General features: G+C 44.8%; 1 protein-coding gene across 1 annotated transcript in view; it reads right to left on the bottom strand.

The window, feature by feature from the left end:
• LOC130107650 (forkhead box protein J3-like) overlaps positions 1 to 12,801 on the bottom strand; it is a 69,783-nt gene extending 56,982 nt beyond the window's left edge. The window contains exons 1-3 of the mRNA XM_056274353.1: positions 12,734 to 12,801; positions 1,731 to 1,854; positions 931 to 1,450 (exon numbers count right to left, since the gene is read on the bottom strand). Coding sequence (XP_056130328.1) covers positions 931 to 1,326 — 396 coding nt within the window. The 5' untranslated portion in view covers positions 1,327 to 1,450; positions 1,731 to 1,854; positions 12,734 to 12,801. The remainder of the gene's footprint in view (positions 1 to 930; positions 1,451 to 1,730; positions 1,855 to 12,733) is intronic.
• Positions 12,802 to 14,577: the final 1,776 nt, after the last annotated feature.

Raw genomic sequence — 14,577 nt, 5'->3', positions numbered from 1 at the left:
ACTATCACTGTGCAACATAGTACAATAATGATGTTATGAGGATACAGCCACACTCACAAATCAATGAATCCAGAGCTATAATTTTGAAGCAGAGAAAACATCCTAGCACCCAGAATGGAACACCACCAGTAAGAGAAGTCTTTCATAGACTGTGCTGAGACAAAAACCGAAGCGGCCTCCTACCTTCCATCTGAACGGCAAACTAATTGACTGAATCCTACATGCACATGAGAGGTTCTGCCAATAGGAGCTGGCATGTTTCACAGCCTTTTTTCTCTGAGCTGCTGGCATCCACTTCAGCTCAGGGAACGGTGAGTTGAAGATTATAGACAGGAAACAAACACGGGTTAGCGAGAGAAGTGGAGGTGGAGACAGAACGAGAGAGGGCAGAAAAGGGAGAGAGAGGGGTAGAGGAAGGGATTGTGGAACGGGGAAAGAGAAAAACAGAGGAAAGAGGGTGAGAAATAATGAGAGAAGAAGAAAAATGCTCCCACTCAATGAGAAAATCTCTGAGAGATAAAATGGGTGATAGTTTGCAGACAGTCTCTTCATGGTGTCAGTGGAAGGACTCTGTCTATCCCCTTCTTCACTAATAAGGTAGAAAATTCCCTAGACACCACCATGGGGATCTATTCATCTGCCTCCAATAACACAGCCACCTTTCCGCTTGCATTGCCCGGGATTTGCATGGCAAGATTTACATAAGGATTTAATAATGTCGTCTGAATGAGACGGGAGGCATCTGTCAATCAATGCCGGCTCACTGAAAAGGTTTCTGTGCTCCTCTAGGTGACAGCAGCATCAGATTCCATCATTACCTAGGCTGCATGATGGAGCTTTAACAAAATCCGTTATCAGCAAGTTCATCTCTCTCTTTCTCTCACACTCTTCCTCTCCATCTCGTTACCTCTCTTTCTTGCTTTGTCCTACCTTCCAGCCACTGCCCGCTTCCCGGTAGTAGGGGAAGTTGTCACAGATCCACTGATAGATCTCGCTGAGGGTCATCCGTTTGCGTGGCGAGCCGTTAATGGCGAAGGTGATGAGGCTGGCGTAGCTGTAGGGTGGCTTGCCGTCCCTATGCTGAGCCACCTCTTCCTGGTCCAGCGTGGTGCCGGGGTCTAGCTGGGACCCCTTCTTGCCCGGCACATGCCCTGGATGCTGGTGCCCGTGGAGTCCCGGATGGTGGTGCCCGTGGAGGTGGTGTCCATGATGGTGGTGGTGGTGCCCATGGTGCCCTCCCGCATCTGCCTTTTGGATAGTCGCCCTCATGCTGAGCTGGGGGAGCCAGTCCATGGAGGTCAGGCTGCTCTCCAGTTCAGAGGTCATAGTTCTCAGAAGTCAAGGGGGAGGTGGGGTTCAAAGGAGAGGGTTGGAGGCTCAGTGACGTGTCGTATGGAGAGTCTCCGTTTGGCTCACTGATTGGTTGCTGCACAGCGGGCCTGGCTCAAGTCTGGAAAAGCAGGAGGTTTGTTTACTAGGGCTGTTTAGATCATTTAGCTGGAGCAGACCACACAGGATCAAGGCAGGGGGAAAAGACATTTGACTCAGCATTTACACCTGCATAAACATAGTCAGCAATATCTAACTTTAGATATTTGCAAAGTGATCATTATCAGCATGCTTATCATTCATTCTTATCTCCATGAGTGCAGTTTTTGGGAGAAAGATCTGTTAATCACACAACTCTATAGCCACCCACTGCATTAATGAGTTTTATTAAAGCATCTTACTCTTTTCAGTCCTTTCCATCTTTCTTTTCGTCCAAGTGTCTGGGGAATCCGCTGATGTGAAAGGCAGAGTCCTTCCCCGGTACATGTTCACAGGTTCTTCATCTGGCCTCTGCAAAGGCCGGTGCTGCAACACACAAACACCAAAACCACACAAACCGGTGAGCTTCGCTCTGCCAGACAGCCCTCATAAGATATTAATATTGCACAACTGCTTGGCTGGCCTCAGCACCCATCCAACCCGGTTAAAGCTCCTCTCTCTCTCTCTCTCTCTCTCTCTCTCTCTCTCTCTCTCTCTCCTCTCTCTCTCTCTCTCTCTCTCTCTCTCTCTCTCTCTCTCTCTCTCTCTCTCTCTCTCTCTCTCTCTCTCTCTCTCTCTCTCTCTCTCTCTCTCTCTCTCTCTCTCTCTCTCTCTCTCTCTCTCCCTCCCTCCCTCCCTCTGTGTTCTGTCTATCTGGCTTACCTCTCCCTGTCACTCTCTTTCCCTCCAAAGTGGAAACGGCAATTGGATCTGCGCAGTGACTAAAAGCCGGGGAATTGTTTTCACAAGTGCCTGCCAAATGGGGGGAACAGCTTGGGAGGAATTCCAAGCCTCCAGAGGAGCTGAGAGGCTCGTCTCCCACCCCCACGCCCCTCTCAAACTCTTACACACACACACACACACACACACACACACACACACAACACGCACACCTCGCCCAACCCGAACCACGCTCTATGACCATCGACGTGCCTCACTCCCCTGTAAAGTCCAAACCCAGGAATACCCCCCACCCACCACCACCAGCCCTATGTCACAGGTCCTGCGAAGACCCAGACAGACACAAACAATGAGAGCACTCAAGAAGCCTCAGTATTTTAATTGGAAGGCTATTTTTAGAACGGGGGCTGAACTTAGGATGCATCTTGTAAGAGCACTGAAGGAACTTTTGTCTTTTTTTTTCTTTTTTTGGTGAGGAGGGGGCAGCTTTGGGAAATAGTTTGGGTATGACTCAGGCAAGGGGAACTTTTTGATATGTGCAAGAGAAGTTGCTCATCGGCAATTGTTCTGCACTAGTATGGGGTGGCATGTGCGTAGATTTACGACCTGCCATAATGTCCTCTTAACATGACTCATCATCGGAGCCCATGTTTTGCAGTCAAAGCAGCTCTCTAATTCATACCAGAGCACACGGCCTTGTGCGATTCTTCTTGTTTTTAGAGGCCAATAGTCGAGCATCTGGGTAAAGCAGGTACACCCATATGAACTGTCTATCAAAGATAAGGCTATTCACAATCATAATCAACGCTTTTAGCAGAGGAAGGATTGTGCATGCAAGACATTTGACTTGAGTGGGCTGATATTAGTCTTAAAACGTGTCCTTTTTTTCAAATCAATTTTCTCATGTTCTACTAATTTATTGACACCTACAGTGATACATAGTGATTGCAGTGGTGTTTAAGTCCTAACGAATCCCAGAGATCTATTCAAAATCAAACAGAGTCACCGATGCTGCTACTTCAACAGTTTCTCCATGTCAAACAAAAAATACATTTTGGAACCTGGGTTTTGGATAATAACATTGTAGTATATGTTGGTAATGGTCAGCTATACAAGTTTGGTCTGCCATATCTATTTTTGTCTTTTTTTTTGCCATGTTTGCTTCTTCTTTAAATCTCACTGCTGCTGCCTTCTTCCACAGTGTTGTAAAATAGATTGTGCTGTATCCTTTTTCCCAAGAACTACCATCCTATCTATTAAACTGCAACTGCAAAAGCATTCACAATGTGGATACTCGTGGATTGATTCTTGCTTTAAATATGCCGACAAGTGGTAACCAGGTAGCGTGGCGGTCTATTCCATTGTCTACCAACACGGGGATCGCCAGTTTGAATCGCCGTGTTATCTCAAGGTTGGTCGGGCATCCCTACAGACACAATAGGCCTTGTCTGCGGGTGGGAAGCCGGATGTGGGTATGTGTCCCGGTCGCTGTACTAGCACCTCCTCTGGTCAGTTGGAGTGCCTGTTTGGGCGGGAACAGGGGGGAATATCGTGATCCTCCCATGTGCTACATCCCCCTGGTGAAACTCCTCACTGTCAGGTGAAAAGAAGCGGCTGGTGACTCCACACTTATTGGAGGAGGCATGTGGTAGACTGCAGCCCTCCCCTGGATCAGCAGAGGGGGTGGAGCAGCAACCGGGATGGCTCAGAAGAGTGGGGTAATTGGCTAAGTACAACTGGGGAGAAAAAGGGGGGGAATCTAAAAAAAAAAATGCCGACAATAGAAAGTATCAGAAATGACATTCATTTGCATGTCAGTATTCAGGACTGTAACTTTAACGAATGGATCTGGTGTCGAAAGGATGCGGCATTCCACATCCCAACTTCATGTCCCATGATAACCTTCATGTGTCCTCTAACAACAAAGAACCTACTGGTCCAGGAATTTTCCACTCACATTCCTCGTGTGTTTGTATTGCGCATCCTCATAATCGGGAAAACTTCAACGAGCGTGCCCTACCAAGAGGAACGCAAGCCCCTCTGCCTCTTTTTCCGACGATCTCCCCAGAGAGCCCGTCCACCAGAAGGAGGAGGAACAGACCAAGAAAATTCTTGTCGCTTGGAGGAAGAAAAAAAAAACAACCTCCCTTAATTACAAGCTGAAAAAAACAACAACACAACAACAGAAAAACAAATGTTTAGCACACACTCATCAAGCCAAACAAGCCTAAGACTGGGACTAGGGGTAAAAGAGAAAAGGTGCGGATGCGGAGGAGAGGGATATGCCTGACGAGGCCTCTTGTACAACACCGCCCCCGTCTCCTCCTCGAGGCCCTGCCACCATGGGAGAAAGCAGAGCCAACCATGGCCTTTTCCAAATCCCGGAAAGCTATCTTAATTAGTGCACCCCTTTTTTCTTTTTTTTTCTTCGCCGAAGGGGACGACATGGTACTAATGGTAGTGGTGCAGTGTGCGTGAGTATGTCTTTGTGTGCATGTGTGTGTGTGTGTGTGGGGGGGCATAAGGTGCACAACAACAAGTACTTATTTTCCCCCTCATTAAGAGGAGGCTCAAGCTTCAAATCAGCCTGTCACAAGCTCCGACCTGCCGTGCTGCCTTGGCTGTTGTTGTCGGTGGAGTCTGGAGGAAGCGTGGGCAGGCTGCGCGGCGGTGCGGTGCGATGTGAGCGGAGCAGCAGTGCAAGCATGGCGAGGCATTGTGGGATGATGAGTAATAGAGGAGAGTGGGGACGGCAGAGGAGGAGTAAGGGAATGGGGGGGGGGCATGACTTGGCTTCCGGGGAGAGGGGACCTGCTGGGCGCGTGGGCAAGACCAGCTACCTTTCCAACTCAGTCGACTAGTCCCACAGTGACTGGGCTAACCTTGGTAACACAGCACGCTGTAGCTGTTGTATACGGCTCTTTGTTTCACGTCTGCCTCAGAGACGCTTTTGTCAGCAGGAGGGAAAAACAACTCACGATAACTGTACATGATATAATGGGATTCAGCACATCAACCCCGGCCGGTTTTAGTTCATCGGCTTACCTCACATAGTATATTAGCTAGTAACTTGAATTATGAAGTAAATTACTTATCAATGATCTATGGTATTGTGTTATTGTGGCACCCTTTTTGGCTGTTGTCAATTTAACATGGCAAACCATAAAATGTCAGCAGGTTAACAATCTAAAAACAGTGTTTTATACCACACCGAAAGTGTCTTTGTTAAAATTCCTAACACAGAATATTCACTCAAAACACTGGGCTGTATTTCCATTTTGAGGACGAAAATCATTTTCTGAGTTTCCTTATTTCAGAGTCAATATTACTAAGATATACAGGATCTGGTAAAAGTGTGAACATTTCATTTTTTTTTTTTGGGGGGGGGGATTGTCCCTTTTTCTCCCCAACTGTATCCGGCCAATTACCTCACTCTTCAGAGCTGTGCCGGTCGCTGCTCCACCCCCTCTGCCGATCCGGGGAGGTGCTGCAGACTACCACATGCCTCCTCCGATACATGTGGAGTCACCAGCCACTTCTTTTCACCTGACAGTGAGGCGTTTTGCCAGCAGGACATAGCACGTGGGAGGATCACGCTATTCCCCCCCAGCTCCCCCTCACCCCTGAACAGGCGCCCCAACCGACCAGAGGAGGCGCTAGCGCAGCGACCAGGACACATATCCACATCCGGGTTTCCCACCCGCAGACACGGACAATTGTGTGTGTAGGGATGCCCGACCAAGCCGGAGGTAACACGGGGATTCAAACCAGTGAGCCCCATGACATTTCTTAAACCAGGGACTTAACTATCCCATATAAGGTACTTTAATTACTTCTTGTGTCATGCCACTATTCATTTAGCATGTGTAGAAATCATGCTTTATCTAATGGCCAAAATGTTGACCTGACAAATCATTCTCTGATTTGTCTTCAATTCATTTTAGCAGACATAAATATTTATATGGTAAAATGCTAAATAGAGGTTTATCAAAGTACTACACTATATCTGCAAGGTAGGACAAATTGTCAGGAAGCAATAATGTCAAAAGTTGTTTTGATCTAAAGCACAAAAAAATCAAGTCACCAACTTGAATTGATCTTCGATCAATCCAAAGATGAAATAAAATGCCGACAAGCAGCAGGTGACTTTCACTGCAGCCGCCAAGCTGACTCTATAAACTGACCAACGTTGCAAGGTGCTGCGGAAACGCTTGTCGTGCATTGCTTGGGTGCCCATGCACAAGCCAAACCAATTCATTCACAGTACATCCTATTGTAAAGCCTAAAACCTTTAACTCCCTCTCTGGAAAATGAAAAAAATAAGTAAAAAAAAACTATCTTCCACCAGGCAGACATTATAAAGGGTTGCTGAAAAATGGTAAACAAAAGCAGAGGGGAAGAATGGGCTTTGGCGGTTGATAATGCATTTGATTACGTTGCACGATGTGCAGGTGGCCACTGGGTATCAATAGGACACTCAAAGTGTAATGAAAGGAGAAAATGTTGAATGTCACCAAATGGGTTCAAGGTCTGCAGTAATTCGCAATTATTGGTAAGTAATCACCAAAAAAAAAGAAAAAAGCCAGCTTCCCAGCAGTGGCCGAAAAAAAAGAAGAAGAAAAGCCTGGATTTAGGCATTTTGAACTGAAAATAATTCTTCTCCACAGAGTTTGAATACATCTCTCCCCTTACTGAGGACGGAGCTTTCAAAAACTGGGCACATTGTCCCTTTAAACGAGTCGGGGGATTTGTGTGTGATTGAATGTATTCACCCATTAGACTTTGTAGCTGTGATGCACTCACTCAGCTGAATGCATCACTAACAGCTAACAGCACCCCGCTGCTAGCAGGCTTTTAGACTGAGAGAGGCTTTACAGTTCTGCATTTTAATAGAGAACTTTGAATGGAGTGAAGGGGGCTGGGGGAGAGGAGGAGTGTGCAGGCGGGCGGGGGAGCCGGAGGAACGAGGCATCAAAACATTTTCAGAGGTAAACTAAGTAATGACAAAATACCCGCCCGGGAAGGGAGGACTGTCTTGGCAAAGGTAAGGCTAATGTGTCAAAAGAGAGTCTGTAGGCGTACCGAGCGCTGTCATGTCTTCAAGTGTGGGCCATTCAAAAGGGAGAGAAAATGGTTCAAAAAGCCAAATCAGACGTCTTAATTACTTTCCGCCTCAATGCAGAGAGAGCGAAGTGCTGAAAAGGTTCAATTATAAGATATCGAAGCAAATCAGCTGCCCTTTTGGTGAGTGCTTGCCCATCTCCCAGTGGAGTTGGATTAAGTAATTATTATTTGATGCCGCCTGCTTGCAGTGACAGACCTGAGGCGCCAACACGACGCTGGCAATGGACAGTTTCAACCACCACACATTTGCCGACCTATGTCCTTGAGGATATGGTTGGTCAAATAAGCTCAAGTTTCAAAGGGGAGACAAGGGAACAAATGTGCTTGAATGTGTTAAAAAGGGGAGCTGGATACGTATTCATGTTCTGCCAGGGCCTTGTCGCCTGTATAAGTCAATCCTTGTGTATTTAGCTGAAGATTTTTGTGTTGTGGTGTTGTTATTCTATGTTAAGTACGCCGAGAGGGCCACGAAACCCGAGTCAAATTCCATGTATGTGCAAATCTTCATGGCCAATAAACATGCTTCTGATTCTGACTTACATCAGTTGGTTAAAAGAATGGGTTTCATGCCACCAATCAGTTAAAATGGAAACGATGCTTATTTGCGTTAATATATTTACCTCCGGTCATGGCATGGGGCTGAATTACTTCCTCTCGAAGAGAACATTATACGTTGGCTTTCTATTCACTAGAATGCAAGATCCACTGACTTCTGTGATTTTTATTTTCTCTCGTCTAAAAGCAAAGCTGATTGGAGGAAGACAAGAAATCAGCAGGTTCCACACGGTCCCTGAGGACTCGGTGGTTAGAATAAAATATTTACCTCTGCAAGCCCACACAGAACATAACACCTGAAAACATCTGCCAAGGTAGAGGGAGTTAGCGACCCAGTAGACTTACCACTGCCAACTATGAAAAAATCTATCACAATTCTAGATTCTGACAACGGCAAAGTTTAAAAGGCATATTTTGTCATAAATAAAACATAGGAGTGCAGCATTTCAGCACACTCCCCCAACGAAGGGTCCCAAGAGAGGGTTGAGACGCTGTTTGTGAACTCATGCTTAGCAGAGTAAAGGGGGCTACAGCACTGCGTCACCGCGACTCAAAACTACATTCCCATAACCCAGCCCTATTCAGCGAGGACTACTCCTCTTTAAAAATTCATTAATTTACAGCAAAAATAGATTAAAGCGCCCAACTGCGGCAGCCTAAAAAGTTTGGCTTGTGAATAGCATTAATAATAGAAGTCTGCCTCCAAAACCTAGAGGCCCTGGCTCCAAGGCATGGCTTAGGTTTTTGTTGCACATTATAATGGGGAGTAATTTACATTTTTTAGAAGTATTCCAACTTTTTGATGGTTTTTTATAATTACATTGTTTTAGATGCAAATTGGCTAACAATTGTTACTCATTAAAACATAACAAGCAGAGTGCAACAAGGCTGTCGGTTTGTGCAAGACACAGGCTTAACGCAAGGTTTACAATGGAGGCTTTGCACTAAACTTGTAAAGCAGCAAGCCGCACTGTCACAGAGTGCACTCCAAATGACAGCCCTTTAAAAGTGATCATCCCCTATTTCATCCTTTACATCCCTCTCTTTAAAATCAGAGAAATGCCTTTCTGAGAGAATCAAAGAGGATATTTGACAAGATGAAAGGATTTGCAATCTTTGCATTCAAATAATGTGGACTTTCTGAGGGCCTACACCTCAATCAAAGTCACTGGGAGCAGCTCGGAAACCCGGGAGGTACATTTAAAGACGGGTGGGTTTTTTTTCCTTCTCTTTATTATAAGCATGTACAAATTTACCTCCTTTTCAGCCTCGCGGCAAAGGAGCTTCCTAAGGTGGGGCCAGTGTAAAAGAAACTCTTAGGGACAAGAGATGAGTTCATGCTGTAGATAGGGCCCAGAAGACTCTTGCAGCCAGCTGAGAAACAGGAAAATCTATGACCCATTATCACGGGGAGGGTTACTGCTTCTAGTATCTTGTCATTTGAATAATCACTTTAACAAGGGAGGCATTTAATGATGCTTGTAGGCCCTCAGGAATGGCATTCATTGGTAGACTGAACCTCAGCGATTGAGAAGATAGCATGCAACCAGAAAGATGCTGCCTCTGGTGGTCTGAACCCCAGATGGGAGGTGACTGAAACGTACTCCGTCCTTCTCTCTGCAACTAGTGTCAAGGTGCCCTTGAGCAAGGTACCTTGAGTGAATGGCTGACAGTAGAGGACATTAATGATGGTGGTAGCTCTGTAACCACGAGTGTCAAGCTTGAAGTTGCTTAAAAAAAATTTTTTTTAAAAAGCATTTACAGTTAAGCCAAAATTCCCTGGATAAACAAACCTTAAAAACAGATTTTATATAATGGCATTAGTATGCAAAGGTGAGCCTGTGTTTGTTCCCAGGGATCAACGCTGTGGCAGAGGCAGCCAAATATCTTCGGCACAGGATGCCTCTGACAATGAGGACGCTGGCTAAAGCTGTGAACCCATTACTTGGTGCATCATTTTCAGGAATCATGTGCTGCAAATGACTCCGCTCAATGACATGATTGGCTTATCACGTTGGGTTACATAGCCTTGGCATGGACACCAAGATGGATGGGCGTTGCATTACCTTTCCAATTGCATTTCAATGCACCGCTAAAAGGTCTCAAAGTAAATACACAGATGTCACATTGCTCTTTAATGTTTCTTTTGTTCGTGCTCACAAACTCCTATTTGTTTAGTGGAGAAGAAAATCACATCTTTACCATTATGTGTGACAACTGCAGTGCCATTTTGTTTTAATTGGTTCAAGAATCATTCTTAGCAAACAATTAAAACCATGAATTGTCTGTCCAATGTTGCACTCGTGAAATCAACGAAATGATCCTGTACAGAAAATGAATACAAAATAGATTCTAATGACTATGGGGCAGACGTCATGAAATAATGACAACCATGGCTGATTTACATGCTACCATTGGGGGAGTTCATGTCTATCAAAGAAAACATTGAAGTCCCATTGCTGTATCCACCAACGCTTTACCCTTAAATCATCTTTCAAAATGCCAATACTATACTCTTTTCTTAGCTTTGCATTTGCTGACATTGACGATAATTACAATGACCTTTCCGATGACAAAACACAAATCATAATAAAAACATAACGAGAGTTTCATCCCGGCACATTTCATGTGAGTCTCCATAACATTTAAATGAGGCATTTTGGGGTCTATGAATGATCTATTGAGAACGTCTACAATGGCAATCAGCAGTGAGTGTGGCAGCTGTTCTGCAATTAAAAAGCCAAATTATGCTCAATCAACACCATTTAAGAGTGTACGTAAATCTCAGCAGAAATAATGATGAGAGAAATCTGTTCAGACAGCTCTCATCTTGATAGGAATTAGAGACGCATCCAAACCAGGACCAGGGCCCTCTCTCTCGCTCTTTCTCTCTCGCTCTCTCTTTCTCGCTCTCTCTCTTTCTCTATCGCTCTCTCTCTTTCTCTCGCTCTCTCTCGCTCTCTCTCTCTCTCTTTCTCTCTCTCTCTCATAAATACTACTACATTTTATAGATTTTACTGTCCTCTACTATTACCAACTATCTTGTTTCTATTGTCACTACATTATCATCTTTCTATGTGGTCATGTCACCCATTGCCGTGTCTGATTTTTGAAGTTTTGTAGTTGGTTATTTTGAGTTGAAGTATTTTCATTCACCCCTTTGGATTTTTTTCCCAATTGTCCAATTTCATTTTTTTTAATCTCACTTGAATAGCTTATTGATTGCTTGTATTTGTGCTTTTTAATCGTTGCATGGTATTGCTAAGCGTGATTAAGCTGCTGCTCTGGTTTCTCACTGAGCAAATAAACATCAGGTACTTAAAAACTATGCTGTCTCCTGTCTATGTCTGTATGCTTCTACAGAGACAATTACATAAGCTCATAATACTGTAGCAAGACAAAACATCGATACAGTCGGTTAAATGCCTTGCAAGAGCGGCAGTGTATATAGCAGTTTTTAGTGGTCAGTTACATGATTATCATCCCCAAATGGAGACAGACCGCATTTGCATGAATCAGGCTGCCAATAAAGGTGACAATGACTGAGTATTGTTGCACCAATGACACACTCGTGTACCTGGGGGCACATGGGTTGGCTTGAAGTGTGGCAATATAAAAGTTTACATCAAACAATTTCAGTGGCATATGCCAGATTCCTTTTATTCGCTGGTGCACTTGTAGAAAAATGATCTGTCCAGACATTCACACCACGTGGTGGCTTTGGTACAGCATGCACATCATATGATAATAGCAAGCCCCACGAAAAAATGCGTTGTCCCAAGGTAATTAGCCTGTCATCATCATCATCATCAAATCTTACTTTATTCAGACACGTTGGTAGGTCCCTACTGTATTGGTACAACCAAAATGATGCGTCCTTTTACAGAGTGATGACTAGTTGATGCATAAATCATACCATAACTTAGCATACAGCTCAATTTGATATTTTTTATAGCACTGGTAATTATCCACATACACACATTACATTTAAACATATATATACGTTCATTAAAACAGTACATATACACACTCACGCACGCACGCACGCGCACGCGCGCACACACGTAAGTACATACATACATACATACATACATACATACATACATACATACATACATACATACATACATACATACATACATACATACATACATACATACATACAGAGGCACTGATAACACCTGCATGCAGTAATTGGTGTTGGGAAGCAAAGTTGTTTAAATCCTCCAAACCAACAAGGCTATAACATTAATTCGAGTGACCCAATTTGTCATCAAATCCACTTAACGCTGCGAGTAACGAGGATGCCTCGCAATTATCATGGCTTTAGTGACTTCAGCGAAATTAATCACCGTTCATAAGACTGGACCGCACGTTCACATGAGCAGCACTGCTGCAAACGCAGACACATCGCTTCTGAGAGACAGCTGATAGCAGAGCAGACCGGTCTCACTTGAAAAGTGCACTACGATGGAGCGACGCACATCTGTGCATTCATTTCAATCGCTGCTTTATTTTTTTTATTTTAATTTTGTGAGCAGCCCTCTGGCGCTTTTCCCATCATTTGAAAGCTCCGCTGTCTGAACGCTGCTTTCGGAATACCGACGCAAACTTGTAGAAGTTGACTTCATCTCACGGAGACACGGGCTGCGAGACTACAAAGGCGGTCTACATGTAGTATAAATGTGACATGCTGGGGAACTTGTCATGGCCTGCCTCTAACTCAATCTCCGAGACAGGGCTACTTATCTTTCCCGGTCAAACACATTTTATACAACGCCCCCCCCCCCCTCAAAAAAACCCCTCTACAGTGGCATTGTAAAATGCTCCAGGATAGATTACTTACCCTTTAGGTGTTTGTGAACCGGCACAATTCCCCCACCCCCCACCCCCCCAAGCAGCGGCTCCAGACAGCTTGAGATTTCCCCTCGAAGACGAGGCTCGTTTGATTTCCTGTCTCTGAGGCGGCGTGCACGGCGCCGTGCGGGGCTCCCAGTGACCGGTGCTGTGGTCGCCGGACTGTCACGACGGGCGGACTTGACCCGCTATTCGCGTTTGCGCTCCACGACCAGATCCCGGGTCTCCCTACTCCGCTCTCCTGCGAAACCACCGGAACTACTTCCGATGCCAGCCGGAGCACGTTGAAGAAAAATTCATGCACCACAAAAAGGGGGGCGGGGGGGTATGAAATCACATCCACTTAACTAGTTCCCAATCTCAACATTTAATGGGCTCTCACTGAGATATCGCACGCCACCATTATGGAGAGCGTAATTATCCAATATGATGTTATTACTATTATATTATCATTATCGTGGTTATTATGCTTATTATCATGATTATGATTATTATTATCATCATGCATTTCTAACATCAGCATTAGCGGCACAAAATGTTTATAAATCAAACAATGGCAGGAATGACTCATAACAGCTCAGCGAGTACCTGAGGGTGTGATGGCCCCGCGGAGCCCAGCGATTTCTATCAGAAAGCTGTAAACTGGAGCTATCTAGGAACGCAAGCAGTCACCTCTCATGATAAATAACTACATTGCTGAATTATCCAAACTCCTAAAATATGACAACTGAGCTGCCGCAAAACTAAGTGTGTCCGAATGGGTACCTCAGTAATGCTTGCAGACACCATTAAGTGCTCCAAAATACTGAATATTTTGTTACACAATCTTAGTGCACGCACCGGGGCCCGAAGCAGGGAATATTATGAAAACTATATGGCAATGGTTTTTTTTTTGGTTTTTTTTTTTTCACCAACAAAATTACAGTGTTTTTGCAAGCACCTCACTAAAAATTACAGCTCTTATGTCAAGAAGTTGAAATTTTATTTCTTAAAGGCTGCATGCCTTTAATTTGTTGAACATAGCTTGCTAATGTCAGAAGTGGCATGATACACGAACAGGATGCACCCCTTTCAGACACGACATCAATCACAAACGAAATGCTGTTGGATGGCAGGGGGGAGGCCTAACATGTCTAACAGACGTGAAAGGTGTAGTCTGTAATCATTCTAAGTCTTATATCTTAGCTGTTGCTTACACCGTCTATGTTATTATTTGGAAAAAAGGTTTATTTGCAATTTCAAGTTGATGTCACAGCACATAGACTTGAACAGCACATGAGATTGGTGACATTGAGCAGCTGATTTTATTCTTTATAGTGTGGAGCCACATTTCTGACTGTTGTTCCTTTCCCCCTTCAGCGAGATCTGCTTTTCAAAAATGCAGACTGTTAACTTGATCCTTAGACATCATGTACAGTACAGTTCTTGAGTATTAGAAGTTAGCCTTAATAGCTAACAGAGCATTTTTGCACACAGGAACTTCTATACTGTCACACTACCGGGGGGCACGATGGCCCGGTGTTTAGCACTGTTGCCTCACAGCAAGTAGGCCCTGGGTTCGAACCCCAGGCCGTCCCGGGTCTTTTCTGTGTGGAGGTTGCCTGTTCTCCCCGTGTATGCGTGGGTTTCCTTCGGATGCTCTGGTTTCCTCCCACCACCATAAAGACATGCATTTTAGGGTTAATACTCCTGCCTGTGTGCCCGGAGTCTTCATAGACAATGATGTTCACGAATGACATTGTGATCTGTAGTGAGAGTAGGGTGCAGGTTGAGGAGAGCCTGGAGAGGTGGAGGTATGCACTGGAGAGAAGAGGAATGAAAGTCAGTAGGAGC

This window comes from Lampris incognitus, chromosome 2 (genome assembly GCF_029633865.1).
Source record: "Lampris incognitus isolate fLamInc1 chromosome 2, fLamInc1.hap2, whole genome shotgun sequence".
In the NCBI taxonomy this organism is placed as follows: Eukaryota; Metazoa; Chordata; class Actinopteri; order Lampriformes; family Lampridae; genus Lampris; species Lampris incognitus.
Note: the sequence above shows the minus strand (reverse complement) of the source record. Positions and strands in the feature narration are given on the sequence as shown.